This window comes from Harpia harpyja, chromosome 1 (genome assembly GCF_026419915.1).
Source record: "Harpia harpyja isolate bHarHar1 chromosome 1, bHarHar1 primary haplotype, whole genome shotgun sequence".
Classification (NCBI taxonomy): domain Eukaryota; kingdom Metazoa; phylum Chordata; class Aves; order Accipitriformes; family Accipitridae; genus Harpia; species Harpia harpyja.
In genome coordinates, this window is record NC_068940.1 from 29,129,355 (window position 1) to 29,156,496 (window position 27,142).

Sequence of the window (27,142 nt, forward strand, 5' to 3'; positions counted from 1 at the left end):
GCGGGGCGGGGCGGGGCGGGGGCTGCGCAGCGGGCCGCCGCCCCGCCGTCGCTCTCGCTCTGGGAGAGGGCGGGTGTCGCGCGCGGCCGCGGCGCCGCTCCAGCGTCCCCTGCCAGCCCCGCGCCCGGCGTCCGGCAGAGCTGCGGGGAAGGGTTGCTCTGCATGAGCCGGTGGAGACCCGGTCCCGCGCGGCCGCGGCCGGTCCCGGAGGCGGGGCACCGTTGGCACGGGGAGCGGACGTGAGCCCTCCCGCGGCGGCCCCGAAGGAGCGGAGCGCGCGTCAGGGACAAGGGAGACGCGGCTAACGTAATTCATCGCGGCTGCCGAGGGCGGCCCGGCGGCGGGCTGTCACGGGCGAGGGGGCGGCGGGACCGGCAGACGGAGCGCGCGCCGCCGCCTCGGCGGGTTCGCGCCGGGGCGGGGCGGGGCCGGGCCGGGCGCCCGCGGTCTCCATGGCAGCGCGCTGCGGGCGCGTGACGCGCGTGCCGCGGCCAATCGGCGTCGAGGCGGCTGAGTGACAGCTGGCGGCGCCAGTGGCCAGCAGCGCCTTGGCGGGGCCGCCGGAGCTGCCGGGCGGCCGGAGCGCGGAGCGGCCGCGGCGGGGGCTGGGTGAGCGCAGGGCGGCGGGCGGGGGCGGGGGGAGCCGAGCCGAGCCGAGCCGCGCCAGGTCCGCGGGGAGCCGGGCGGCACGCCACGCCGCTGGCAGCGGGTCTGGCGGGCCCAGTCGCCGCTGCTGCCTTCCCGGGCCCGCTGCGGCGCCGCGCCCGCGGCCCTTCCCTCCGGCGGCCCGCCCCGCCGTGAGGCTCTGGCCTAGGGTCGCCCGCCGCAGGGTCGCCGGGCCCGCTCCGCGCCCGTCCCCGCCTCCGGAGCGCCTGTTGTGCCGCGGCCGCTGGAGCTGCGGCTCTCGGTGTGCGCGGGGCCCGCCGCGCCGGCCCGGCTCCCGGGCGTGAGGGCCGCGATCGGGCCGAGGAGCCGTCCGAGAAGGGCGCCGGCCGCCGCTCCCCCGGGAGCCGAGCGGACCTGAGGCGTCCAACGGACAGCGCTTCGCCGGAAAAAAATTGTTTAGCGCCTTAAACTGAGTTTCGGCCCAAGCTTCGGGAGTGGCTGGCTGGCTGCTTTCAGCTCACTTGACTGATTTACAGTAATAAAAAAGCAGTTCTCTCTTTTTGCCTGTTGCTATCAGTTTCTGTCTTTGCTAAGAGATGGTCTCTGCCCAGCTGCGTTGGAATGTGCAAGATAAGAGGCCGGTGTCATAGGCTTAGTGTTTTACAGACGAAGTGCAGCCATGGAAGGCCTGTGGAGGAACGTAGAGATGGAGAATCTGAGCCACCTGGTTCTTTGGTTTCTCCAGTGAAGTACATTTCTCTCTGCTTGTTACATGAGGCAATGTAGAAAACTCTACATAGCCCTCAGGTTGGACTCTGCTGTCTGCTACCCTTTTATGCTGCTTGGTCAAGGAAGCTGTCTTCTCTGCACACTTGTCCAGTTAGTCGCTCTGCTAACGTCACTTCCACCTTTTGTTTGGCCTGTGGGTACCATGATCTTGGGACTTGCTGAGAATTGACTGGGGTGTTTTGTCGCATCCACAGGTTTCAGAAGCTGCAGCTATTTGCTTGTTGACAGGGGGATTCTACCAGGCAGCTTTTCTTTTTCATGGAATGTTCTTTCATCCTCCTCATTTTCATTCTGCCTGCAGCACACTTTGTTCTCTATCTGTAATGAAAAGAAGATTGAGTTTGTGAATAGGGAAATTCTGTTTCAAATACTCTAGTTGTTTTAGCTTGCAGCTTCTCAGAAGTCTCTTGAATAGTGTGTTATTAGTGGCTCTGCTGATTTCTTCTTGCCTTGCAGCTACCCCTACACCACTGCTTTGTATGAAGGAACTCGCTCTGCAGAAGCAGAGTGAATTCTTCTTTGATGGATTTCAGCTTGGCTGCTGTCTCCCTGTATAAAACTGTGAGAATTGCTTACATGCTGTTGTTGAGAAGAATGTGCTGTGAGAGACCACTAAGTGACTAATAATCACGACTATGCAAAATTGCAGTCTGTGCTTCTTCAAGAGCTTCCGAACAGTCATTTTATCAGATATATCACTGGTGCACTGCAAAATATCCATTGTAAAATTTAACGTCTGTTACGTCTCTTGTCTGCAGACATACATTGAAATCTGTCAAAGGATGTTTTTGACAGACAACCTCGTGTTAAGAGGCTGACCTGAAGTACCCTTTGTATTTGTAGTCCAGCCTTCATTGTCCTCTTCTGGAAAGCTGCTTCTGCTGAGCCACTGATCTGTGTGGGTCCTTCAAAGGGTTGTTTGACCCAGACTGCCTGAAGAGTTTCCTACCTTTTTTAATTCCTACTTCTCTGGGTTCTGCTCAGCCAATTAATTTTGATGTTCGAATCTCTTCCTTGGTAGGCTTATGTGGTATCTGTTCCATGGTGCTGCTGTGCAAAGAAACAGTCCTTAAGCTCTGTTCCTTTCACTGCATGTTTGCTGTGCCTTGAATACTGATTGGAATAGGGAACATGGTTTCCAGTCATGAGTGGGTGCTCATTTATGGAAGATGTTTGGGGCAGAAATAGTCTAACGTATCATGGTGAGTTACTTTCTGAGTTTGTATGCAGTTGAAAGCTTTTTTTGAGGTACAAAGGTAGTGTAATACAACATGGTTTATTACTGGTTTCAGTGGTGAGGATATCAAGGTAGAGTGCATTGCCTCTACAAGCTGTGGGCCAACCTCTGCAGTACTTTGTTTTTTGATGAAACAGGAGACTTTATTTATATGGCACTTAGGGACATGGTTTAGTGGTGGACTTGGCAGTGTTAGGTTTATGGTTGGACTTGATGATCTTAAGGGTCTTTTCCAGACTAAATGATTCTATGATTTCTGCAGAATTTCCCATAATATCAATGTTTTTGTTTTAACATACACTTCCTCTCCCTGAATGATGTATGTTCTTTGCAAGGGAGAAGGCAAGTTAGAGATTTGTAAAGGCTTCTACCTACAGTAATCTGAGCATCTTTGTTTTGGCATATAAAGTACTGTATTTCCTTGTACTCTGCAGTAGCAACTTGCAATGTAAGTTGCAGTACAAATAGAAGATTATGACTGTACTGCAAGAGGCTGAAGGGAGAGGTGGTAATTAGATGCTAATTACTCATGGGTGTATTAGTTAAAAGAGTTGCATATTCAGTTCTTAATAGTCAAGGAAGTAATCTTTGAGCCTTGCCTCTTCACTGTGTATTTGCTGTGCCTTGAACACTGAATGGATTTAGGTTTCTAGTCATGAGTTGGTTCACTTGTGGGAGAAATAATTATCTGTTCAGTTCTTGCAAGCCAGTCTGATTATTGGAGGTGATGTGGGCTTATGCCATATGACTAAGATTTCTCAGGCTCTCAGGTTTAGTCCATCGTAGGGTTTAGTTGCTGACTGGAGAACAGTGAGTGGAAATCACATACCATTTGGGAACTGCCTGTCTGTTTCTAGACTTAATGGATGGAAACCTGTCTATCCTGCACATCTGGGGGTGTCGTGCAAATGGAGCACTTTGTCTGGGGACTATGTACAGAGCTGTGCTTCTTCTTGTATACTAGTAATTGCCATAGTGTACTTAAAGATTTAGTTGATGAGTTATCTCTGTTTTGAGCTATTGCTGCAAAAGACATTTGAAAGTCTAAATTATTTATTTATTTATGTATTTTAGAGTGTGTGTGTGTGTGTAATTCAGGAAAAGGAAGTGAGGAAGACATTCACAGTTTTATTAGGTTCATCTATCTCTTTGCAAGACAGAAGGATCGGGTAAGCTCCCAATTCTTATGGCTGATGCTACAGAGTATATTGGTTCAGCAGGCTTTCTTGGTTCTGCCTTGTCTCTTTATTACACTGTACTCGGATGTTAGAGAAAGTCAGATTTTTAGGATCAGGAGGGACTCTTCTGACTTGCAGTGTGGCTTGCTTGGCAGACTTTTCCTAACCTTAGAGATAGCAGGTATTGGGCATTGACTTGTGAACGGGCTGAGGATAACTGGTATAGGTAGGCTTGCTATTGATACTAACCCCAATAATAAGTGCTATACAGGGGGCTGCAGTCTTCTAAGTATATCTGGGCTCAGAGCATTCCTGTCTTTATGCAGATTCCTAAGTGCTTTGCTCTGCTTATGCAATGAGGCAAGGTGCTATTCTGGTCCTGGGTTCCTTATGCTTTATTGCCTAAATTCCTAGTTTACTTTGGACAAAAGAAGACTAGCTGCTTCAGGATGAGTGTAGAAGAAAGGAGTGGAGTCCAATTTACTGATTGTAATGGGTATGAAAATAGCAGCAGCAGCTGTGTATGTGTTTAGGGTTAGAGGCCTCTTGAGAACATATTTGCTGCAAGTTAACATGTCTCTCTTAGCAAAGAGTAAATTGTATGTTTCTGTCTTGGAGTGAGAGAATAGAACACTGATAATCAAAATCTGTGAAGAAAGGGGAGTATGTTAACACACGCTCATGGGATTTGGAGATAGTGTTTCCATGGGACAGCATATGCTCAGTGCTTCTGTTTGTGAATTAGCCTAGCTCTGGGGGCTGCAAAGGCTCTTTGAGACACTAATTTAATTGAGCTCTCACATGAGCAGTCTTCCATTGTGTGACCTCACCTTGTCCAAGCTGGAGTTTTTTACCTGATACACCTTCTCTGAAGGGCAGGCTTTCCTCTTTGTTGTGAAGGTGAAAGTGGTAAAACTTTTATCCAGGGTGAATCTTGGAGTGGGAGATGGCTTGGTTGTCTTCCCTCCAGGATTAGGAAGTAAAATATCAGGTGTTGTTTGTGTAACTGCTTGACTCTAACTTGCAATTTTGTATGACAGGAATCATGTAAATGCTTCTCTATCATCACCCTGGAGACCTGCTCAGCCTGATTGGTGCACTGAGTCCGTTGCTTTTCTGAGGCCAACTCTTTCTTGACACGTTAGTCTGAGCTAATGCTGTGCTGCTTCTCTGAAAGGTTGGAGATCTTATTTTAAGAAAGTGGCAAAGCTGAACCATACTTGACTGGCACTTTCCTGCATGAGATGTGTTTAGTCTTACAGTCATTTTATGGGTTTTAAGAAAACGTAAGCCGCTCTTGGGATTGATACTAAAAAGGAAAGAGAAGGCCGGAAGGAGTACTGACTGTAACCATCTCTGTGAGTTGGGGTAAGCTGTGCATTTTCAGAATATCGTGAAATTCCAAATCTTGCTTGCCAGATACTTTCCAAGGGGTGGGATGGTAGGGTGGACAAAGTCTGGCGGTCGTGGGAGTGGAGAAGGATGGTGTTCCTGTGCACATGCAGTACCAATCTCCCTTTTTGGTTGGCTGAAGCCCCAGATAGCTTTGGAGTTCAGGCTTCCTGGATTCCTGCAGGAACTGCAAAGACCATACACATGCTGAGCATAGAGCAAATTGAGCAAGGCAGCTTCACAAGGGCTTCTCATGGTAAACGATGCCTGTTTTAATAGGGGAATGTCTAATTTCTCTCTCCAGCAAGTGCCTTCATTGTAAAGCAAGTATCTCTGATCTGGTGGAGACTTGAGGGCAAGGCTAGCTGCAATGATAACACTGAGTATTTCCAGGAAACGCTATGAAAGAAATGCTAAACTTGCACACCTCATCCTCAATTCCAGCAGGCAGGAGTGATGATAATGTTGTGACTATCTCAGAAGGCTGCACCAGTAGATCATAGCATTCTGTTTTCCTAGGTGAGGAAGCTGCCTCAGTTGGAGTGAGAAGATAGTCAGTGGGGGCTGATAAAGGGATCTGTGTGTGTACAAATGCAGAGAAACATTAGCGCACCTGAGTTTTCATATCTCTCCATGCAGTGATACCAGTCTCTGTGAGGGAAGGAAGAGGCATATGAGCTTCATTGATTGAGATCATCAGCAGATCTCTAGGTCAACATCTTATACAGGCTAGGCATACACGCCTTTTGTGGTAGACAGCTAATTTCATAGAAGTTCCCTTTTCCAGGACATTCATGTAGTCCAATTTTCTGGGCCAGGTATCCCTGCAGCTGTTTGGTCTTTGCTGATCTGTGGAAAGTTCTCTCTTCTTTACTTGCCTTGCATCAGGAAAATTCCAAAGGCTGGTTTCCCTTCAAGTCGTAGCCTGTCTTAGGATCACTTTCCCAATTGATCAAGAAAGTTGGGGAAGTATGTTAATTATGAAACAAAAAATGTTCCTGCTCAGCACTGTCTCATCTCTATTCTGGGAAAGGGGGCTTGCGTTGCCTCAACAGGAGAAATAGGAGCTTCCATAGGAGCTGGGAAGTTGTTTGGATGCTTACCTTCTCATTCGGGTTATGGAAATTGAGTCTCGGGAGGAGTCCTTAAGGACAGGACTACTTCTGTGTCTGGTCAGATCTCATTTTTGGCAGCTTGAAGCCTTTGTTCCTGAGAACTGCTGATGGGGAGGGTTGTCTCTCTCCCTTGTGATTTTCTCCCTACGGCACTGTGGGAGAGAGCAGGGCTACTCCTTCGACCCAGGAGAGGATTAAAAAGGAACTGAACAAGTACATTTCTTTACAGCCTCTTACTACCAGATGAAGCACAAACCAGCATGTCTGACAGCTGTCTGGGACCAAACCCTGAACACAAGCTTATGCTCTAAGGCAAATAAAGGAGTGAAAGGTAGACCTCCAGAGCAAATGCTGAGTTAACTTTTCTTCTGTGGTGGATATTCATGTTTAGATTTATGATGTTATAGGAAGGGAATGGGATAAAGCTAGCTGCTGCTACTCTGCCTAGGAGCCTGTTTGGGTATCCTGAGAGGATCAAGGTATCTGAGAAATATGAATGGGGCATCAGTAAACACCAGGCCACAGGAGGGAGGCTACCTGGACAGTATGTTCCCCCTCTCATGTATGGACAGTAGCTGACCCTAGAGAGCTATTGCTTTACTAGTCTTGTAAACTGACCTGGCAGTACAGACAGTGGGTGGCAAATGGGGCTTTGCTGATCAGAGTGACTCTCCTTCTTGTGTGAGTATCCCAACAAGCTCTCAGAAGTATTCCTTGGGTGATAAGGTTGGGCATACAATTTCACAATGTGGTGTTTTAGTATGAGGCCTTGATCTCTGGTACACTGGATGTTTTGTCCCTAGCAGGTCCAGCAAACCATAAGACTGGTCTTACGTAGTGTTTTGAAGCTTGATGTTAGGTGCAGTGTAACAATTGAAGTAGTTTTCGGAGCTGCTCACTGTCCTTTCTCTTAACAGGTGTGTGGGTGTATGCTGTTGTAAAGGCACCTGGAGGAGTCTGGAGCAATGCCACCACCTTCGGACATTGTGAAAGTAGCTGTTGAGTGGCCAGGTGCTAATGCCCAGCTGCTGGAAATAGATCAGGTGAGACCTGGTAATCAGGTGTGGGAGGAAATGCACCACAACCTTGATACTGGAATGTGGGAAGCATAGAAATAGGCAGTGTTCCTTTCTGGTTGAGAACAACATGGCTACTGAGGACTTTCTCTTTCTGTTCTAGAAAAGGCCTCTTGCATCCATCATCAAGGAGGTCTGTGATGGGTAAGTAGTTCTCTGGGAACTCTTGTGGAGAAAGTCTGTCCCCCTGACAAATCTTGCTGGGGTACTGTGGAATGTCTCTGCTGCTTGTCAATGTGCTGCTAGCCCGATCCATGCTGCCTGCTGCCAGTTTTGGCCATGAAATGGGCCAGGGTTTAAACTGGGATGAAAAGGATCTCCTGGAAAACAAAGGCTTTGCATCTTTATTCCAATTCTGAGTGCGTGCATGTGTATGCCCCTAGGGTCAGTGTCTCTGAGGATTGGCCCATCTTGCTGTTCCTGAAGTGCAGGCCTCTTCAGACATTCCACAGAGTTTGACTTAGAGTAGGCTGAAGTCCCATCCCCCCCTCAAGAGGAAGGTGTTTTCTCTCCTCTTCAGGAGACCTAATTTCCCATGCTAAAGCTTTGCTTGAAAGTTCTTTTCCACCCTCCTGGGATCAAGCTCCTGTTCCTAATTGAGAGCCAGAAGAAAAAAGGAGGAAGAAGCTTATGTATCCTTCTTCTTCCTCTGCCAGGTGGTCGTTGCCAAACCCTGAATACTACACCTTGCGGTATGCTGATGGTCCTCAGCTGTACATCACAGAGCAGGTCAGTGTGAGAGGTAGCAGTTTGCTGATGTCCTGTGCAAGAGTGCAGAATGCCTTGGACTAGAGTCATGGAACAATACTGTCGCTAATCCTTGGGGGGCCACATCTCTGCTAACAAAAATACTCAGACTTGAATGGTGTCATTCAATTGAGGAGCCTTGCACTTCTCCCTTTGCATGCCGATAGGTGCAAGGACCCAGTGACTCAATTCAATACCCTCAGTAGGGTTGTGTGGTATAGGAACCCCTTTACTTGTGCATACAAATGTGCACTGTAGATCCAGTTGCATTCTTTTTCCCCCACTTTTCTGCAGTTTAAAGTTTATGTTTTCTTTCAGACTCGCTGTGACATCAAGAATGGAACTATCCTACAGCTGGCAGTCTCCCCGGTAAATGCTTCCTCACATCCCTTTTTCTCAGTAGCTATCCTCGTATGACAGGCTGTTTCTTGCCTCTCAGCTTTTCTTTCTGGATCTCCCCAAATTGTAGGGGGCTTACCTTTGTTGCTGGCCATTCTGCACAATGAGGCGCACACTCTTGTTTTCCTTCCTGGTTGTGGTGTGTATCTTTCTTTGGATGCTCTGCCCTTTTATAGGACTTTCTGTAAATAAATCCAGTCTACGTTTTTATTGCATCTCCTGGATTAGCATATTGTAAAGCACCTGACAGACACATTCTCAATATGAGTGCAGTTAGTATTATCAGTTGGAAAGCAACAGTACTGCTGACTTAATGGAGAAATTAAAATGAGAGACAAATTTGATGCAGAGAGGGTTTTTCCTAGTGAATTCTTCCTATTGTGACCTCAGCAGTTATCTTGCAGACTTGCTGCAGCTTCCTTTTTATTGAAATACTTAAACCCTTTTCGTGCAAGTGTCACGGCAAATAGCAGAGAGTGAGTAGGACAAGAAGAAGTTATTTGGGCAAGAGGTGGTTGAGAGGATATCATTGATCTATGTCTGAGAAATCTTACAGAATGTTGTGTGGATACACAAAATGAGCTTGTGCTTCTCTGAATCTATGAGAGAATTTTTTTTTTCCACATCATATTTCTTTAATGGTCTCACTCCATATTTCTCTATCCACCTCCACTCACCTCACCAAGAGGAAAACAAGCATTTAGTCTAACATGTAAAATAGCATTCTACTTGCCTCCTGCTTGGCTCTAACTGTTGCTGAGTGCAGCCTTTTTTTAGTCTATCTTAGACTTGCTGACTGCTGCTACTTACCCTGTCATTGCTGGTATCTCTCTACCCTTGCTGTGCTCTCTCTGCCCATCCATGGACTTCTGACAGAATGCTGATGCTGGCAGAACTCAGTCTGCAGGTGACTAGTCTGCAACTGGCATCATCCCTCTTTCCTCCCAGTCTAGGGCAGCTCGCCAGCTGATGGAGAGGATCCAGTCGCACAGTATGGAAGCCCGACTGGATGCCATGAAGGAACTGGCTAAACTTTCAGCAGATGTGACCTTTGCCACAGAGTTCATTAACATGGAAGGGATTACAGTGCTGACACGGCTTGTGGAGAGCGGGACCAAGCTTCTGTCCCAGTAAGTTTCCTGTATTCCAGGACTCTGGAACAGGGCCTCAAATAAGGGGCTAATTTTGCTTGCTGAAGTGGCATTAAGCACCCAACCTCATAGCAAATGCCAATCTATTAATTGAGACAAAGTCTTTCTAGCCATTTGCTAAACCTCATGAGGCAGGAGACATTTATGATGTGTGAAACTTGCATTGAAAGGTCACTTTGATAATTTAAATTACTTTTATTACCTTTCTTGTGGTTGTTATCTCCTCGAGCAGTTATTCATCTGCCGTCTAAGGGAGGAGGTATCCTATGAAAAACCCACATGCAGTTGCACACAAGAACATTTCTGTAGAACTGGTGGCATGTATGTGCCAGTCAGCAGCAAGCATGTTGCTGGCTCTTCTATACATGGTCAGTACTTTTTGACCTGCATGATAAGAAGAGTTGCTATGAAGGCCAAACGTCTGTTTATCTTAGGGAACAGAAAGGGCTAAGGAATGTATAGCAGAGAAAGTATCAGTCTTCGGTCTCCAACAATTTTCAACTTCCGGGCTTCCTGAGCAGAAATTGTATCTCTTTGTTTTAAGAACATTTGGATGTTTCTTCCACAGATTTTTCTTCTTAATTTTTTAATCAATTTATGTTTTTGACATCTACAGCACTGTGCGGAAATTAAGCTCCACAGTTACTTGTCCTATAAGAAAAAAAAATACTTCCTTTATTTTAAACATGTCACCTAATATTCATTTCGTTCCTGCTATGTATTTTGTTACGAGAAATTGTAAATTCCTCTGTCTTCTCCGTACCATTCATAACCATATAGATCTCTCTCTCATATCAACCCTTAGTCATGCCTTTTCTAAGCTGCAGTCTTAGTTACAGTGCTAATGGACTATGGCAGCCATTCCAGAGTGCTAATCATTCTTTCCGTGCTTCCCCTAGGTCTTAGCTCTTTCCAGTACTACTGTGCTGTTGTGGGGAAATTTTTTTGTAACTTTTCATCAGTTTGAAACCTGACCATTTAATTTCTACCCTTTTGTTTCTTGTCTTTCAGTCAGTTATTAATGCAAGAAAGGGGTTTTGTTTTTACCCTTCAGCAGCTGGGTGTTTTGGGTTTTTAAAGATATGTTAGTGAAGCACCTCATAAAAAATCTTCTTCGGAAGTCCAGGAGTTGTGCTCAACTGTTCTCGTTTTGACTTACTGATTTGTTCAGAGACCTTCAGTAATGTGGTGGGTTAACCTCAGCTGGCTGCCAGCTGCCCACCAAGCCCTTCCTCAACAGGACAGGGGAAGAAAACAAGATGAAAAAGCTCATGGGTTGGGCAAAACAGACTTGACTTGGAGAAAATTAATTTATTTTTTGCCAATTAACAAAGACACAAGTAAAGCCGCCTTCCCTGCACCCCCTTCTTTCCGGACTCGCCTTCACTCCTTCACTTCCCGCTCTGCCTCCTCCCAGCACTGAGCTGCGCAGGGGGATGGAGAAAGGGAGCTGCAGTCAGTCCATCATACTTCATCTCTGCTGCTCCTTCCTCATCACACTTTTCCCCTGCTCCAGTGTGGGCTCCCTCCCACGGGATACAGTCCTTCGCAAACTGCTTCACTGTGGGTCCCCCACAAGACACAGTCTGTCAGGAACAGACTGCTCCAGTGTGGGTCCCCTGTGGGCCGCAGTTCCTGCCAGAAAACCTGCTCCTGCATGGACTCCTCTTGACGGGCTGCAGCTCCTGCCAGGAGCCTGCTCCAGCACGGGCCCTCCGCAGGCTGCAGCTTCCTTCAGGCCATCTCCACCTGCTGCAGCGTGTGGCCCTCCATGGGCTGCGTTGTGAATATCTGCTCCACTGTGGTGGTCCGCGGGCAGCAGGGGACAACCTGTTTCACTGTGGTCTCTCCACAAGCTGCAGGGGAATCTCTGCTGCAGCACCTGGAGCACCTCTTCCCCACCCTCCTTCACTGACCTCGATGTCTGCAGGGTTGTTTCTCTCACATGTTCTTTCACTCCTCTGTCACAACTGCTGTGCAGCATTTTTTACCCTTTCTTAAATATACTTCCACAGAAGTGCCACCAGCTTGACTGATGGGCTCAGCTTCGGCCAGTAATGGGTTCATCACAGAGCCATCTGGGACCAGCTGTGTCTGGCATGGGGTAGCCCCAGCCTCTCCTCACAGAGGCTGCCCTGCAGCCCCTGCCGCCAAAGCCTTGCCGCATAAACCCAATACACATATAGATGTGAAACATAACTTCCGCCTACAAAAGCCATAGCAATTCTTCCCTGCTAAATATTTATTTTTCTTCTAGTGGTATTATTCTTTTATTATAGATTCCCCCTATCTTTCTGGTGACAAATACCTAAATGCCTAATATGTCCTTCAGATTCCTGCCTGAGCGCTCTCTAAAAATTGCTGTTATGTTTGCCACTTTCTGCAGAGCACAATAAGTAGTTTGGCAATGTTTCGTTTTACCATGGTTCCTTTTGAATTCTTCAGTGAATATCATCTGGTCCTGGAGATCTGTTTTTCATACTAATGGCTTGTTCCAGAACATCCTCCAGTGATGTTCAAATGACAGATTTGAAGACTTTTCTTCTCTTAAAAACAAACAAAAAAACCTGAAAAAAACCAAACTCTGATCTGGAAGTTTCCCCAAGCATATTCACAGTGAACTCTGATGCAAATAATTCACTTGGCTTTTCTGCTGTAGTTTTTCTGTTTCATTGAAAGCACTTTTAAAGTCTTGATAACTTATTGTTGTAACATTTATAGGTCTTCTATTTTCTTACATATTAGCAACTAATATGTTTTCAGCATATTTTGCAATCTTTCCCTCTGTCTTTTTTACCTTTCTGTCTTGTGGTTATGTATTAAATTTTCCACAGCTCATGCTGTGCTTTTGTTTTGTTTCAAGCCAGGTCCCAATATTTACAGAATGACAATTTTTCTTTGTTTTTCTCTGATGTTAAAATGTGTTTGTTAGGTTTTTGTGTGTGTGTGGAGGGGTTATTATTTCCAAAGATTTTTGCATGTTTTGTGATATAAATTTACTCTGGAGCTCAAATCTGACAACAGTTGAAAAACCTAGCGTTTGCAGATGGTTTTAATTTTCAGTTGATCAGCTTAAAAAGCTTTCCCCTTTTCAAGTTGGTCTTTTTCTAACTGACAGTCATTGTACTGAATATGCTGGGTTTTGCTGGGTTTTGGTTGGGTTTGTTTTTTTTCCCTTTTGAATTTGTTGAACTTGAGTAGCAACACTTTGCACTGCTCAAGAATAAATACTGCATTGCTGCTTCTCCTGTTATTGCTTTGACTAGCCAGGTACTGATCCAGGTGGTTGTGAGTCTCTGGTGGCAGGACTAGGGACTTATTGTTGCTAGCTTTAATTTGTGCTTGTAATCAGGAAAAATAAAATATGATTCTACAAAACAATAAAATTATCTTCATAAATGCAAATACTTTATTGCTCCCCCAGCTGCCAAACTGTAGCCTGTTTTATTAGGAGAACGTGGTGACTTTTTTCTCTTATCCAGCTTACTCAGCTGGACAGGCTTCTTCCTTGCTACCAGGTATCTTTTAACTGCATTCTTGATTTTCTCAGTTACAGTGAGATGTTGGCTTTCACCCTGACTGCCTTCTTGGAGCTCATGGACCATGGTATTGTCTCTTGGGACATGGTCTCAATAACCTTCATCAAACAGGTGAGTTTGGGTAAAGTGGGTGAGTGGGTGCTATTTCTTTTCGTGCTTTAATGCAGCTTCCAGAAAGGGCAAGATGATACTGAGAAGCTGAGTACTCATTGAGAGCACAGTGCACCCAGCTTTCTGAGCCCTGTCTCCCTTAGCTTGTGTCACTCACCACAAGGTTTCCTGGATAGGCACCTGTTGACCTGCTGGTTCATCTGTTTTTAGATTGCAGGGTATGTGAGTCAGCCTATGGTAGATGTCTCCATCCTCCAACGATCCCTAGCCATTCTAGAAAGCATGGTGCTAAACAGTCAGACTCTGTATCAGAAGATAGCAGAAGAGATCACCGTGGGGCAGCTCATTTCTCATCTGCAAGTGTGAGTGTCCACCCAACAGTGGTGTGATTTAAATCAATTTTATGAGTATCTGTTAATTTGAAAGTACATCCTTTTATGTTTAAAACACTTAGGCTATTTTTACAGTATTACTGATATGACGTCTTACTTGAACTTCAGGATTTCTAACAGATTTAAAAAAAAAAAAAGAAAGATCATGGAAAAGTATGTTCTGTGTTCTGGAAGCACCTAAGCACATGAGTATGTGTCTTGAACAAAGATATTTTGCTATAACAACTACAGAAGTGTGTTCAGTGTTAGGACCAAACCTGCGTTTTACTAAAATAACTTCCCAAAGCTTCTGCATTCAGTCATCTGTCACCTTCACCCCTCTTTAAATTGTCTCCCCTAGAATCTAAGAGCTCATCATCTTCTGGTTTTTGTCCTTAGTATTAAGGAAGAAAACAATGGCTTTTCTTGCTTTTTTCCCCACCTCCCCTTCCTCTCTTTCCAAATGAACTGACGAATTAATACCTGGCTTTTAAGGCTGTTTGTGTACATCAGTTCTACTCTTCCATAAAAAAAGAAGCGTGCATTTGTCAGAGCATTAAGTAGTTGCTTGGGTTTTTTTTCTCAAGCCTTTTAATTCTGAAAATGTGGAAAAGCACCATTTGTGAATATGATTAATATTCCTTAATCAATGAATAGTAGTTTGTATTGGTTTTGTGTGGCAAGGTTTTGGTAGCGGGGGGGGGTTACAGGGGTGGCTTCTGTAAGAAGCTGCTGGAAGCTTCCCCTGTGTTCGAGAGAGCCCATACCAGCCGGCTCTAAGACGGACCCGCCGCCGGCCAAGGCCGAGCCAATCAGCGATAGTGGTAACGCCTCTGTGATAACATTTTTAAGAAAGAAAAAAAAGTTGGGACGGAGGTATTCGGCAGCCGGAGAGAGGAGTGAGAACATGTAAGAGAAACAACCCTGCGGACACCAAGGTCAGTGAACAAGGAGGGGGAGGAGATGCTCCAGGTGCCGGAGCAGAGATTCCCCTGCAGCCCGTGGTGAAGACCATGGTGAGGCAGGCTGTCCCCCTGCAGTCCATGGAGGTCCACGGTGGAGCAGATATCCACCTGCAGCCCGTGGAGGACCCCACGCCGGAGCAGGTGGGTTCCCGAAGGAGGCTGTGACCCCGTGGGAAGCCTGCGCTGGAGCAGGCTCCTGGCAGGACCTGCGGATCTGTGGAGAGAGGATCCCACGGAGCAGGTTTTCTGGCAGGACTTGTGACCCCGTGGGGGACCCACGCTGGAGCAGTCTGTGCCTGAAGGACTGCACGCTGTGGAAAGGACCCATGTTGGAGCAGTTCGTGAAGAACTGCAGCCCGTGGGAAGGACCCACGTTGGAGAAGTTCGTGGAGGACTGTCTCCTGTGGGTGGGACCCCACGCTGGAGCAGGGGAAGAGTGTGATGAGTCCTCCCCCTGAGGAGGATGAAGCGGCAGAAAATAACGTGTGATGAACTGACCGTAAACCCCATCCACGTCCCCCTGTGCCGCTGGGGGGTTGGTAGAGAATCTGGGAGTGAAGTTGTGCACGGGAAGAAGGGAGGGGTGGAGGGAAGGTGTTCTGAGATTTGGTTTTATTTCTCATTACCCTACTCCGGTTGATTTGTAATAAATCGAGTTAATTTTCCCCAAACTGAGTCTGTTTTGCCCGTGATGGTAATTGGTGAGTGATCTCTCCTATCCTTATCTCGACCCACAAGCTCTTTGTTATATTTTCTCTCCCCTGTCCAGCTGAGAAGGAGGGGGAGTGATAGAACGGCTCTGGTGGGCACCTGGCGTCCAGCCAGGGTTAACCCATCACAGTCTTTTTGGTGGAGATGCCGGGGATTGAACCCGGGGCCTCATACAATTTAACAAAATTATAGTGCAAACAATGTATTGCATCAATGTCACTGTGTGCTTAGAGTGTTTATACATTTGAACTTGGTTAACAGAAAAGCTAAACAAGTTCTCATGAACACTGCAGCAACTTTGTTCTGCAAAGAGTATATGTTCTTTCAGCTTTATAATTTCTGTTTTAGTAAAACACAGGTTTGGTCCTAACACTGAACACACCTGAGCAGTTGTTTAAGCACAATATCTTTGCTCAAGACATATACTTGTATGCTTAAGTGCTTCCATAACACAGAAGGCTGCTGAAGAAAGTACCTACGCAGGGAATATTGTAGAAAGGGAGGCTGGAGAGTGAGTCAGAATTTGCTGGTGTTTCTTTGGCAAGACTATCAGGAGGAAACAGTCTTTAGCAGAGGATAGGTTCTGGAAGAACAGGTCCATGGAAATAGGTCTGAAAGAGACAAGTTAGAAGAGGAAAAATTAATTTAAAAATTGTTTTGCTGTGTCAGAAAGCAAGCAGTGTGATGAAAAGAGCAGCAAACCCTGAAAAGGAGGGTAGAAGAGATGAAGTGACAGACTTCAGAGACCTGCGAAGCTTGGAGGCCCAAGGACAACCTAGGATGATGCATGAACGTTTGCATGTTTGAAGTATGGCAGATTGACCAAAATGAAGAACATTTGGAAGGGAGCAATAAAAGAAGGAATATCATTCTAATCCACATATATGCCAGGGATAAATGCCGAAGTGTGGAAAATAGCTATTTAAGCTAAAAGATGTTTTAGCTTTAGATATTTTATAAAGTTTTTCATTTTTTTAATATATATATATATATATAAAAAAAATACTTTTTTTTAAAAAGTATACACACACACAAATTCATTTAGGTGATGCAATGGACTTCTGTTAATCAGAAGAGTTTGAAGTTCTGCAGAAGTCTCCCAAGAGTGTATTGGGTCTTGCTGAGATGGAGTTTATTTTCCTCATAGCAGCCCTCATAGTGCTGTGCTTTGTATTGGTAGCTAGCAAGGTGTTGATAATACACCAGTGTTTTGGCTACTGCTGAGCAGTGCTCCCACAGCATCAAGGCTGCCTCTCCAACATTCCCCCCTTGCCAGTAGGCTGGGGGTGGGCAAGATCTTGGGAGGGGACATAGCCAGGACAGCTGACCCAAACTGACCAAAGAAATATTCCATACCATATGACGTCTGCTCAGCAATAAAACCTAAGAGAAAGGGGGGGGGGGGGGGCATTCGTTATTACAACATTTGTCTTCTGGAGCAACTGCTACGCATACTGAAGCCCTGTTTCTCAGGAAGTAGCTGGGCATCGCCTGCTGATGGGAAGTAGAGAATAAATCTTTTTCTTCCTTTGCTTCTGTGCGCGGCCTTTGCTTGTGCTTTATTAAACTGCCTTTATCTTGACCCACGAGATTTTTTTTTCATCTTACTTTCTCCCCCGCCCTGTCCTGCTCAGGAGGGGAGTGATAGAGCGGCTTGGTGGGCATCTGGCATCCAGCCAAGGTCAGCCCACTACACAGAGTAGTAGTATAGCAAGAAACAAAACTGGATATGATAGACCATCAAGATGGGGGGGGAAAAGAGTGTGATCGGCATTTGGAAGCTTATTCAAAACATCACAAGTGAAACCACATGCTGTGCGTGATCTAGGAAGGGACTAAACACCCTTTACTTGAAGAAGCTCTTCAGTGAAAATAAGAAAAAGACGTGTGGGTTGGGCCAAACTACTGAGGTTGGAAGGCAATGCCATAAAGAGAGGCATGCTTCCCCCTTAGTTCCTTTTGTGTTTGGTGGCTTCCATTGACATAGGGGAGAAAAATTACTTGCTCCATATAAGTTTCTAACTGTATCCATATAACAGACTGCAGTATAACCAGGCTTTACAGTAATAGTTTCAGCGCTGGAAACAAACTGTGGTGGTGCTGAATTCTGAGCTCTGCTAGGCTGCAATCTGCACTATCTTTGGAATAATGGAGCTATCAGTCACCAATTTCTGTTAGTTTTTTGCAGGCCTTACAAAGAGTTGGATGGCATGAAAGTAGATTACCTGAATCCTGCTTGTCCGTTGAAATCCAAGATAGCTGCGGTAAATGTTATTATGGTGCAGGCAAAGCAGCAAGCTGTAATGTTCTATACTGTCTGTTCTCTTATGATCCTCCCATTTTTGTTTCTGCAGCTCAAACCAAGAGATTCAGACATATGCCATTGCCCTGATCAATGCCCTTTTCCTGAAGGCACCTGAGGACAAGAGACAGGTTTGTTCTTGCTTTTTTACTTTAAACCTGAATAATGGTGACTGGCTGGCTGTTTATGCCTCAAAAATCATATTGTCTGGGCAAGGCAGACCTTGGACCTTGCCAGGAACCTATAGCTGTTTCAGTGTGGCAACATAGGAGTGAAAGTACCATCCCATTTATAATGTGTTCTGGAGCAGCACATCTATGTTTAGGAGATGCTCAGAAAGGAATCTGAAAGGCCTTGAGAGACAGAAAGTAATCCTTTATACAGCATGGAAATTTTTTTTGAAGAAACTTAATTCCATATGGGAGAGGTAGGCTGGGTAGAGTCCTTGGGGTTGTATGTACTTACTAAACAAACACTCCACCTCCCCCCAAAAAGGGACCTTTTGTAAGTCAGAGGGGGATATTCCCAGTGGCAAATGTGAGAAGTGAAACACCTGTCCTGCTCTGAGGAAACCCCCAAGATCTCAGCTACGTGCAAGATGTGCATATGTCTGTATTGTGTAGCTTTGCTGTGTTAAGCCTTTCTTCTCTATTGCCCTGTTTGTGCCTTATTTCTGGACTCCGAGCTAAATCCTGTCTGCTTCTCTTTGTGCCTTTTTTTGCTTTCTGCCAGCAGGACAAGCTGCTTAACCCACTAGACCTGCCCATCACTGTAAGTAACTCAAGCCTGGGGGCTGGTCATATGCGGAACTGTAGGCATGTTAGCTTTTCTCCAGTTATGCCTCCTTGTATCTCGGAGACGATGCATACAGGCTTCAGATAGTGGATGAGCCTAGGGAGAAGGGCGGGAGGACTCATGGGGATGTACTCAGATTGTGAAGGGGAGAAGAATCAGTAGCAGGAGAAATCTTGAATGACTTATTGTGCACACAAGATAATAAAGATGGTTGTAAAAGGAAACTGATACTACAAGACTGACCAGGTGAACCAATTTTAAAACTGGAACCAGTTCTTCAGCAGTCTGGGTCTCCTTAAACTTACTACAGCCTGAGTTTATACCGCAAATCTCGCTTGCGTTAATGACAGTTTCGTATCCAGCTGTATCCTTCTAAAGGTAGAGCTGTTTGTGAAGAGCAGCCACAAAACTTAGTGCTGATTAGGGGCTAGAGCATACATTCTGCCTAATCTGTGACTTCACCCTTATGGGGATTGTACTCCAAGAATGTTTTTTTTGCCCCGTGCTATCTCCACGGGAATTGCCACTCTTGTTAATAGGTTGATTTGGAACCTTCTGTATCTTGAGATTCTGGTATGTTTTTTAGATTTTCTGGGTGGGACAGAGAACATTCCACTTTTGCCAAGGATGCAGTGCCTTCAGAGGGGAAACTATGGTCTCAATAAATGTTACATCATTTCTAAAATTAATGGATATGCTTAACACATGAAAATAAGGAAGAACATACTCTTCTGTTGGTAATTTGGCCAAGATACTAAACTTCACAGCAAACAAAATTCCAGGGTTTTTTTTACTTCCCACCCCTTGAACACAATCCACGTGACCACAAAGGGCCATGAAGGTGATTAAGGGACAGGAATATCTTTCATATGAATAGAGGCTGAGAGATTTGTGATTGCTCAACCTGGAGAAGAGAAGGCTCAGGGGGGTCTTACCAATGTGTACAAATACCTGATGGGACACAATAAAGAAGAGGGAGCCCAACTCTTCTCAACAGTGCCTGCTGACAGAACAAGAGGCAATGGGCAAAGCTTAAAACCCAGGAAATTCCACTTGAACACACAAAACCAAAAAAACCCCCCCAAAATTAATATGAGGGTGGTCAAACACGGGAACAGGTTACCCAGAGAGATTGTGGAGGCTCCATCAGTGGGAATACTAAAAACCTGATTGGACACAGTTCTGGGCAACCTGCTCTGTCTGATGTTGCTTGAACCAGGGGAGTTGGACTAGATGATCTCAAGACGTCTCTTCCAACATAAATGATTCTGTTATTCTATGACCCCATCAAGCAGCAAAGTGGGCATTATTGGACACTCAGCAGAACGTAGATCCCTTAGCAGTGGTTAGGCTATGTGCGTGCTCATGCTTCTTACTATGCTATTTAGAATTGTTTAATTGTCTTTGTCCTTCCCACTGTTTATCTGCTTCAGTCACCTGTTACTTCATCCCATGTACAAACTAATTCCTTCAGAGTAAGGATTCTTTGTGTTGCATGCATGAACAAATCCTAACAGCAGGCCTTGTTCTATTCTCAGTAGTACATCTCACGAATCATAGTAAAAAATAATGACTCAGAGGGCAGTGTGTTATCTCTGAAACCACTTCCTACTTCATCTACACGCTTCTTAGATATCTTCCACTCAAGCACTGACTCATTTTGGTTGTAACATGAGCGCTGCTGAACTTGCAGCCATTACGGCTTGGCTATCAGCCAGCATATCACTTTCTTGTTTTAGGAGGTTTCTCTCTAGAGCAAAAGTGATAACAGGGACTTGGAACGAGGTTAATATACACATTTTACCAGACTCCTTATAAAGCCTGGCAAGAGCAGGGTTGATATGAGCAGTTGCAACAGTCTTGGATTGCTCAGAATGTACAGCTGATTGAGTGCAATTGTCTAAGACTGCACAGCTGCTTCCAATTCTCAATCTGCACTGCACAGGAATGTGAAGAGATCTCACGCTGGCAGTTCTTTTGGACTTCTTCCAGTCAATGTATTGTATTGCCCAACAGATTTTTCTTACCCAAAGATTTTGCTTATAACAGCAAAATTCTAATAATATGCATCTTCACATTAGCCCACATTAGTGGGCCACTCTCCTAGCAGGTGTGATGAGATCCCTGGTATTTTAAAAAGCGTGTCTTCACAATTTACAAGGAAAGCACAGGTTAGATTTTTGCAGGTGCATGTGCAATTGGTCCCAGAACTGAAGGCTTTTAGCAGATACTTGCATCTGCTGTGACTGTTTGTCATCATGATTTGATGGTTGGGAACCCTCCTCATCTGGGGAAGGAAGCCATGCAGTAAAGAGGGAAACTGGAAGCTTTCCTTTAAGCATGAAAATTATTTACCCTTTATTTTTGTAAACTGAAGTGCTTCTGCAGATTGTCCTTAAACTGACTTCTAAACACCTCTTTAGGAACCGAGACAAAGGAAATGTAAATTTCAGAGGGAGAGTCTTTAAGAGGGAGGAGACCTGAAAACTACATCCTCTAGCCCTTGTTATCTTGGGTGTATACCTAGGTATAGAAAGTTGTGAAATGCTAATTGAAGGAACATCTTGTAATGACAGATTTTTCTGGGCAACCCACAGTATGCTCCCTGCTGCCGTATCTCCTGATATTGAAGTATCATTAGATGTCCAATGTTAAGCTAAATTTTCTTCTGTTCTTTGACTACACTAGTGCCTTTCTCCACATTAATGATGTTTTGTAGGGGAGCCATCCATGAGTTGTGCCATGGTAAAGATGACCCTTGCATCCCAACTTGATGCTGGCTTTGTGGTGAGATGCCATGCTAAATTGACAGTCTGTAGTAAAAGCACTTTGTTGTGTGCCAGTGCTATTGCCAATTCATAGGCTTCCTTCTTTCTCTCCTTTCTGCACAATGTGGGCTTTTTGTTTATATTTCACTCACGTTATTTCATCTTTAAATTCCACAACAGGAAATGGCTAATGCATTTGCCCAGAAGCACCTGAGGTCTATAATCCTGAACGTAAGTATGTCTGGAATGACAGAGTGCTTCCTAATGTTTGCTCAATAGAGGTTTTACTTGTGCAGAGTGTAAATTCTGCTACCCTCAGGGCACTTTCAGAAAAGTGACTCTTCCAAAGGTGAAATTGGAGCCACTTGTTCAAAAGGGAGTTTGGGATGCTTCTTCTGCTGTTACAGAGCATTATCATGATGCTTCTGATGGAATATGGAGGTTAAACAGCTGAATCTTCATGTACAGAGATGTACATGCAGCCTGGCATATGGCCACAGCTAATACCTCAGTTTTTATTTGTGTTCTCTTCATTTCTATCCTATCCTTTATTTTGCAGCATGTGATCAGAGGAAACCGCCCGATTAAAACAGAAATGGCACATCAGCTGTACGTGCTACAGGTCCTGACCTTTAATCTCCTGGAAGAGAGAATGATGACCAAGATGGATCCCAATGATCAGGTCACTATTAGAGCTGAGTAAGATCTGATAGAATAGCACGTACAAGGGGCCTTATTCCTGAGCTCCTTAGCTCCATAGAATTTGCAGTAGATGGCGCATAAAGTTTCAAAGCCACCCCTCACATTGTAGTCCTTGAGATTAGGGTATGCTCATGACTATCCTGCTGTATGCTGTGGGACTTTTACAGATGTAAGTAGTCACTGGAAGCCATGTATTCCTTTCTCGACCAGTGTGATGCCAGCTGTCAAACTGATTACTCCACGTCTATGGAGGGCACATAATTTTATCCATTTCCTTGCGGTATACAAGGAAGCTGGGCATTTTTAAGGTGTCTGTTACTCAGTTCTTAGATGCATTGTAGTCTTGAGTGAGAAATGCCTTAGCATTATCTGAATGCCTGGAAATTGCCTTTAACTAAACTTGGGGCAGTTAAAGGCAAATGCGAACAAATATTTTGCATTACCCAATATACTGAAACTTGCCATTTTGAAATGGATTGCCTCTTCTTACGTAGTGTTAATGACCTTTGGCATCTCTCTGTATTCACTGTGTGAGCTCTGGAGAGAGAGGTGGGACTGTGTGTTATGTGAGAATACTCCCTAGTGATTGATCACACATTACCATTTCCCTGCCTTCTGTCCTTCAGGCACAGAGAGACATCATATTTGAGTTGCGAAGAATTGCATTTGATGCAGAGTCTGACAGCAACACCGTCCCTGGCAGTGGAACAGAAAAACGCAAAGCCATGTACACCAAGGACTACAAGATGCTGGGATTCACTGTATGCATCTAGAGAGAGTGCTGACTGTAAAGCATGTAAAGGCAATCTAAGCGATCTCCATCAGAGTTGTGGGAAAATAAGAAACAGAAATAGCTGTTTGCTTTACCGTACTTCTGTATCAGAGTTTTAGAAATTCAGCTACGCTCAGACTCCTAGGGAAGATCATTATGAACTTGCTGATTGGTTAAATGCCAGGGCTCATTAGGCACATTCTCTGGAGATACTTACTTACCATACGCACCTATTCTATGAAGAACTTGGAATCAGCCTGTCTTCTAGAAAGTTTGGATAGCGTCAGCAGGTGTCCAGGGTTACCCCTTGGATAAACGTGAGGCAATGCTTGACGGACAGGCAGTTGTAAAATTCATTCAGAAAAGGTTCTCACACAGTTTCTTTGAGCTAATTTGTTTGGGTTCTTTCTACACCCTCTTTTCACAGAATCACATCAATCCAGCCATGGATTTTACTCAGACTCCTCCAGGGATGCTAGCATTGGACAATATGCTCTACTTGGCTAAATTTCATCAGGATACCTATATCCGGGTAAGTGGAGCTGCTGGTTTTTGCAGATACCAACACCTCAGCAGCTCTTAGTGTGTGTGTTGGATCCTCTTCTTGTAGATTGTTCTGGAGAACAGCAGTCGAGAAGATAAGCATGAGTGTCCCTTTGGGCGCAGTGCCATTGAGCTTACCAGGATGCTTTGTGAGATCCTGCAAGTTGGGGAGCTCCGTAAGTACCATTTATTACCCCAGCTTTCCAAGTTGCTGGGCTGATGTTTCCGGAAGTAGCTTACAGGCTGACCAATATTCACAAGCATTTGTACCTCGATCTCACTTCTGCCATGTAAGGGGAGCTTGGAGTTGCAGTGTCAGTGTGCCAGTGATAATACCAGTATTGGAGTAAAGTAAGAAATCTTGTTCTGTGCACTCTGGTTGTCCTGAAAAACTGAAACAAGCGGAAGGCTTCAATTTCCTGAAGCTTCAGCAGGGTGCTGTATAAAAAAACCACTCTAGACACCGTCATGAACTTGAGAAAAGTTTGGTCGCTCTGACAGTCTCAAAACAGCATTCTGAGACAACTAACCACTATAAGAAATTCTACCAGAGGCAAGTGTGAAACAACTGCAAGCAGTCATTTGAGGGGACTAGTATGAAAAGGGAACATGAGTCACAGAGGCTTGCATGGTGAAGCGTGGGGATAGTTGCCATTCCCAATATAGACTGTCCATGGGGAGACAAAGCATTGAACTGTCTTAAGTTAGTACTGTTTTACACCATCAGGTTTCTGTCACTGTAGTGGATTTTAGTTACTCTTAGTAGCCCTTGTGCAATACGCTCACATGGTTGTGGTTTCTGTTTCTTCCTGAAGCCAACGAAGGCCGGAATGACTATCACCCCATGTTTTTCACCCATGACCGTGCATTTGAGGAGCTATTTGCCATCTGCATCCAGCTGTTGAACAAGACCTGGAAAGAAATGAGGGCGACAGCAGAAGATTTTAATAAGGTCAGAGTGGAGAAGAGGTATTTTTGTAGAATCTTTTGCAGAATGGCATGTGTTCACTCGGCCTGTACACTTGGTTAAAGAGTAGGGCGCAGAAGGTATGACAGGGCATTGACATGGGCTGTAAGGGAGGATAGCCCAGCTTTTATTTGGTATAACCCAAGGTCATTCTTTGTTCTTCTGGATCTCCAAAGTCACTAGTACGTTGACACTCCTGGCTGTGGTGATTTCACATCAGTTCTTTGCTGCCGCTGAGCTGTGCCCTGGTTCTCTGTTGCCATTAAGCAGGCAAGAATGTGACTTGCTTTTCTCCCTGTTCAACCTCTTTAGGTTATGCAGGTTGTGAGGGAACAGATCACACGGGCTCTCCCATCTAAACCAAACTCCCTGGACCAGTTCAAGAGCAAACTGCGCAGCCTAAGCTATTCTGAAATTCTGCGACTACGCCAGTCTGAGAGAATGAGCCAAGATGACTTCCAGTCACCACCTATTGTGTAAGTGCCTAACCAAACAGTTGCCTTCTGTGCTTGCCGTTATCTCCATTTTCTGCTTACTCTTCCATATTTGAATTCCAGGGAGCTGAGAGAGAAAATCCAACCTGAGATCTTGGAGCTGATAAAGCAGCAGCGCCTGAACAGGCTTTGTGAGGGAAGTAGTTTTCGAAAAATTGGAAATCGCAGAAGACAAGGTAAGGCAACAGCATCTACTGCATTTTTTCATGTGAAGAACTGTAAGCAAATAAGATCTAATGGATTAATCGTCAGCAGGCGTGTTGCCAGAAAGGAAAGCTGGTTACCTGGGCTGTCTATACCACCCAGTAGTTGGGGATGGAACAGATGCACATCTCTAAGAATGCAGCCATCCCCTCATGAACAGGAAGGAGTGCTGAGGAACTGGGGGAGTAGAGGGATTGGGTGGGGAGACTATAGCGTAGTGGCTGTTAAGACCTTATATGAATGATCTTGTTCAGCTTACTCTACTTGATGTGTGTTCCAGAAAGATTTTGGTATTGTCGCCTGGCTCTGAATCACAAGGTGCTACACTATGGAGATCTGGAAGATAATGCCCAGGGAGAAGTGACCTTTGAATCTCTACAGGAAAAAAGTAAGGCTCAATTACTGCTCTGAGCACGCTGTGCAGTGTTCTGTGCTCTGCCATCTAGAGGCTGTTACGAGTACCATCCTAGAGATGAGAGAAAAAGAGCTGTGGCTGAAGCCCTGACTGAGATGAGATCAACTTTTGGTCCTCGCCCAAATCCTTTGAGTGTTGGAATTGCTGGGCATTTCTTATAACAGCCAACTGTAGGGATGTGTTACTGGTAATGTGTTCTGGAAAACTGCAGTATAGAGCTACAAAGGAACAATGCTCAGTTGCAAAGACAAAACAAAGTTCTGACTTTTCCTGGTTAGGATTTCTTGTTTGTGAGTTTTACTTTTTCACTGCTAGTTCCAGTTGCAGACATCAAAGCCATTGTCACAGGGAAGGATTGTCCACACATGAAGGAGAAAAGTGCACTGAAGCAGAACAAGGTAAGTGCTCTCTTTTTGCCTGTAATTAATATCCAGTGCTATAGAGTTGAAGACTGAAAGCAAGCAACAGGAGCAAACAGTCTTCCACACTGAAGGTGTATTGTTTACAAAACCCATCTCATATCTGGGCCTTTTCCTAGTACTCATTTGTGATTGCTAGGTGCTGTGAGCATAGTCTGGTTGTGCTATAGGCTATTCAGAGTTGGTCAGAATACTGAAACGGGAAAGTGCACTGTGCTGCAGCAAGGCAGCTTCTGTTGTTGGGTTAGCAGGCAGGAGGAGCTGTGATGTTTTGTTCAGTCGATGAGTGAAAGATTCTTTTCCCTTCAGGAAGTGTTAGAATTGGCCTTCTCGATATTATATGATCCCGATGAGACCTTGAACTTCATTGCACCTAATAAATATGAGGTAAGAAACAGCTGTTAAGTGCTAGCATATAAAGCAATTAATTTCAGAGATTTAAGAAGGATCAGTTGCTTCTCATTAATGGCTTGAGCAGGATGTCTCCCACCAGGTTCATTCTTAGAAAACGTTGCCGATACTTGGTGTGAATCTTCCTTCCCCCCCCCCCAGTTATCTTTTGCTTTTTAAAAAAGAAAAAATTCCTCCACTAATTTTCCTTAGTCTGGACTGCTACTTTCTTTCCTTCCATGCAGTCAGCTGTTCCCTTTCCCCCATCCTGTAACACACCGATGCCTTAAAGAGCTTTGTTTTTTCTGTTGTTATGCCACAACAGAGGCTCTTGGCCCGCTCCTAGAGCCACGGGGTCATGATCGCCTCTAGGCTTCTGACTTCCATTGGAAATCTCTGTGGGCACTGTTCTGGGGCTGGGGTTAACTCCCTCCCACGTTTCCTATTTTGGAGCCATACAGGAGTATCTAATTTTTGCACGGATGGAAAGATTCAACATAACCTATCATTTTTGCCAAGAGTTGCGAATGATTCTTTTATTTTTTTCCACAGTACTGTATCTGGATTGATGGGCTTAATGCTCTCCTGGGGAAGGACATGTCCAGTGAGCTGACTAAAAGCGACCTGGACACATTGCTGAGCATGGAAATGAAGCTGAGGCTCCTGGACTTGGAGAACATCCAGATCCCCGAAGCGCCGCCGCCCATCCCCAAGGAGCCGAGCAGCTACGACTTCGTGTACCACTACGGCTGACGGGGCCGAGCTGCAGGGCCCGCTGCCGGCCAGCCGCGGGCCGGCGGCGGGAGGCTGGCACTGCTGGAACTGGGGCGGAGCCGGCGCTGGGCCGCGCCGTCCGACCGCGCTCCGCCGCTCCCGGTCCCGCTCCCGGCCGGGGGCGGGGCGGGGCTGCCGGGGGCGGGGCTGCCGGGGGCGGGGCGGGCCCGGCCCGCGCCGCCCGACTTTTGTACGAGTTCCAATAATAAC

The 27,142-nt window shown here is 45.6% G+C and overlaps 1 protein-coding gene across 6 annotated transcripts; it reads left to right on the forward strand.

Moving 5' to 3' along the window:
• The first annotated feature begins 21 nt into the window (after window positions 1-21).
• On the forward strand, window positions 22-27,051 carry ELMO2 (engulfment and cell motility 2). 6 transcript variants are annotated; one of them, XM_052782440.1, is made up of 23 exons: window positions 22-306; window positions 6,547-6,648; window positions 7,235-7,360; window positions 7,497-7,537; window positions 8,050-8,122; window positions 8,459-8,509; window positions 9,488-9,669; window positions 13,241-13,340; window positions 13,551-13,702; window positions 17,742-17,820; window positions 18,425-18,460; window positions 21,433-21,483; window positions 21,812-21,934; window positions 22,581-22,715; window positions 23,154-23,258; window positions 23,337-23,445; window positions 24,085-24,221; window positions 24,549-24,712; window positions 24,794-24,906; window positions 25,215-25,322; window positions 25,665-25,747; window positions 26,078-26,155; window positions 26,711-27,051. In XM_052782440.1, exons 3-23 carry the CDS (start codon window positions 7,283-7,285, stop codon window positions 26,909-26,911), a joined length of 2,199 nt encoding a protein of 732 aa, XP_052638400.1. In that variant the 5' UTR covers window positions 22-306; window positions 6,547-6,648; window positions 7,235-7,282; the 3' UTR covers window positions 26,912-27,051. The 6 variants fall into 6 exon arrangements, with proteins under 6 accessions (XP_052638400.1, XP_052638409.1, XP_052638440.1 ...); XM_052782472.1 differs by lacking the exon at window positions 22-306 and adding an exon at window positions 1,184-1,355; XM_052782463.1 differs by lacking the exon at window positions 22-306 and adding an exon at window positions 3,731-5,178.
• Window positions 27,052-27,142: the final 91 nt, after the last annotated feature.

Bases quoted from the DNA above. Each gene is read 5' to 3' on its own strand.
- ELMO2 (XM_052782440.1), top strand. From the start codon at position 7,283: ATGCCACCACCTTCGGACATTGTGAAAGTAGCTGTTGAGTGGCCAGGT. The intron at 7,538-8,049 runs GTAAGTAGTTCT...TTCCTCTGCCAG, and splicing joins ATCAAGGAGGTCTGTGATGG to GTGGTCGTTGCCAAACCCTG. The intron at 17,821-18,424 runs GTTTGTTCTTGC...TTCTGCCAGCAG, and splicing joins CACCTGAGGACAAGAGACAG to GACAAGCTGCTTAACCCACT.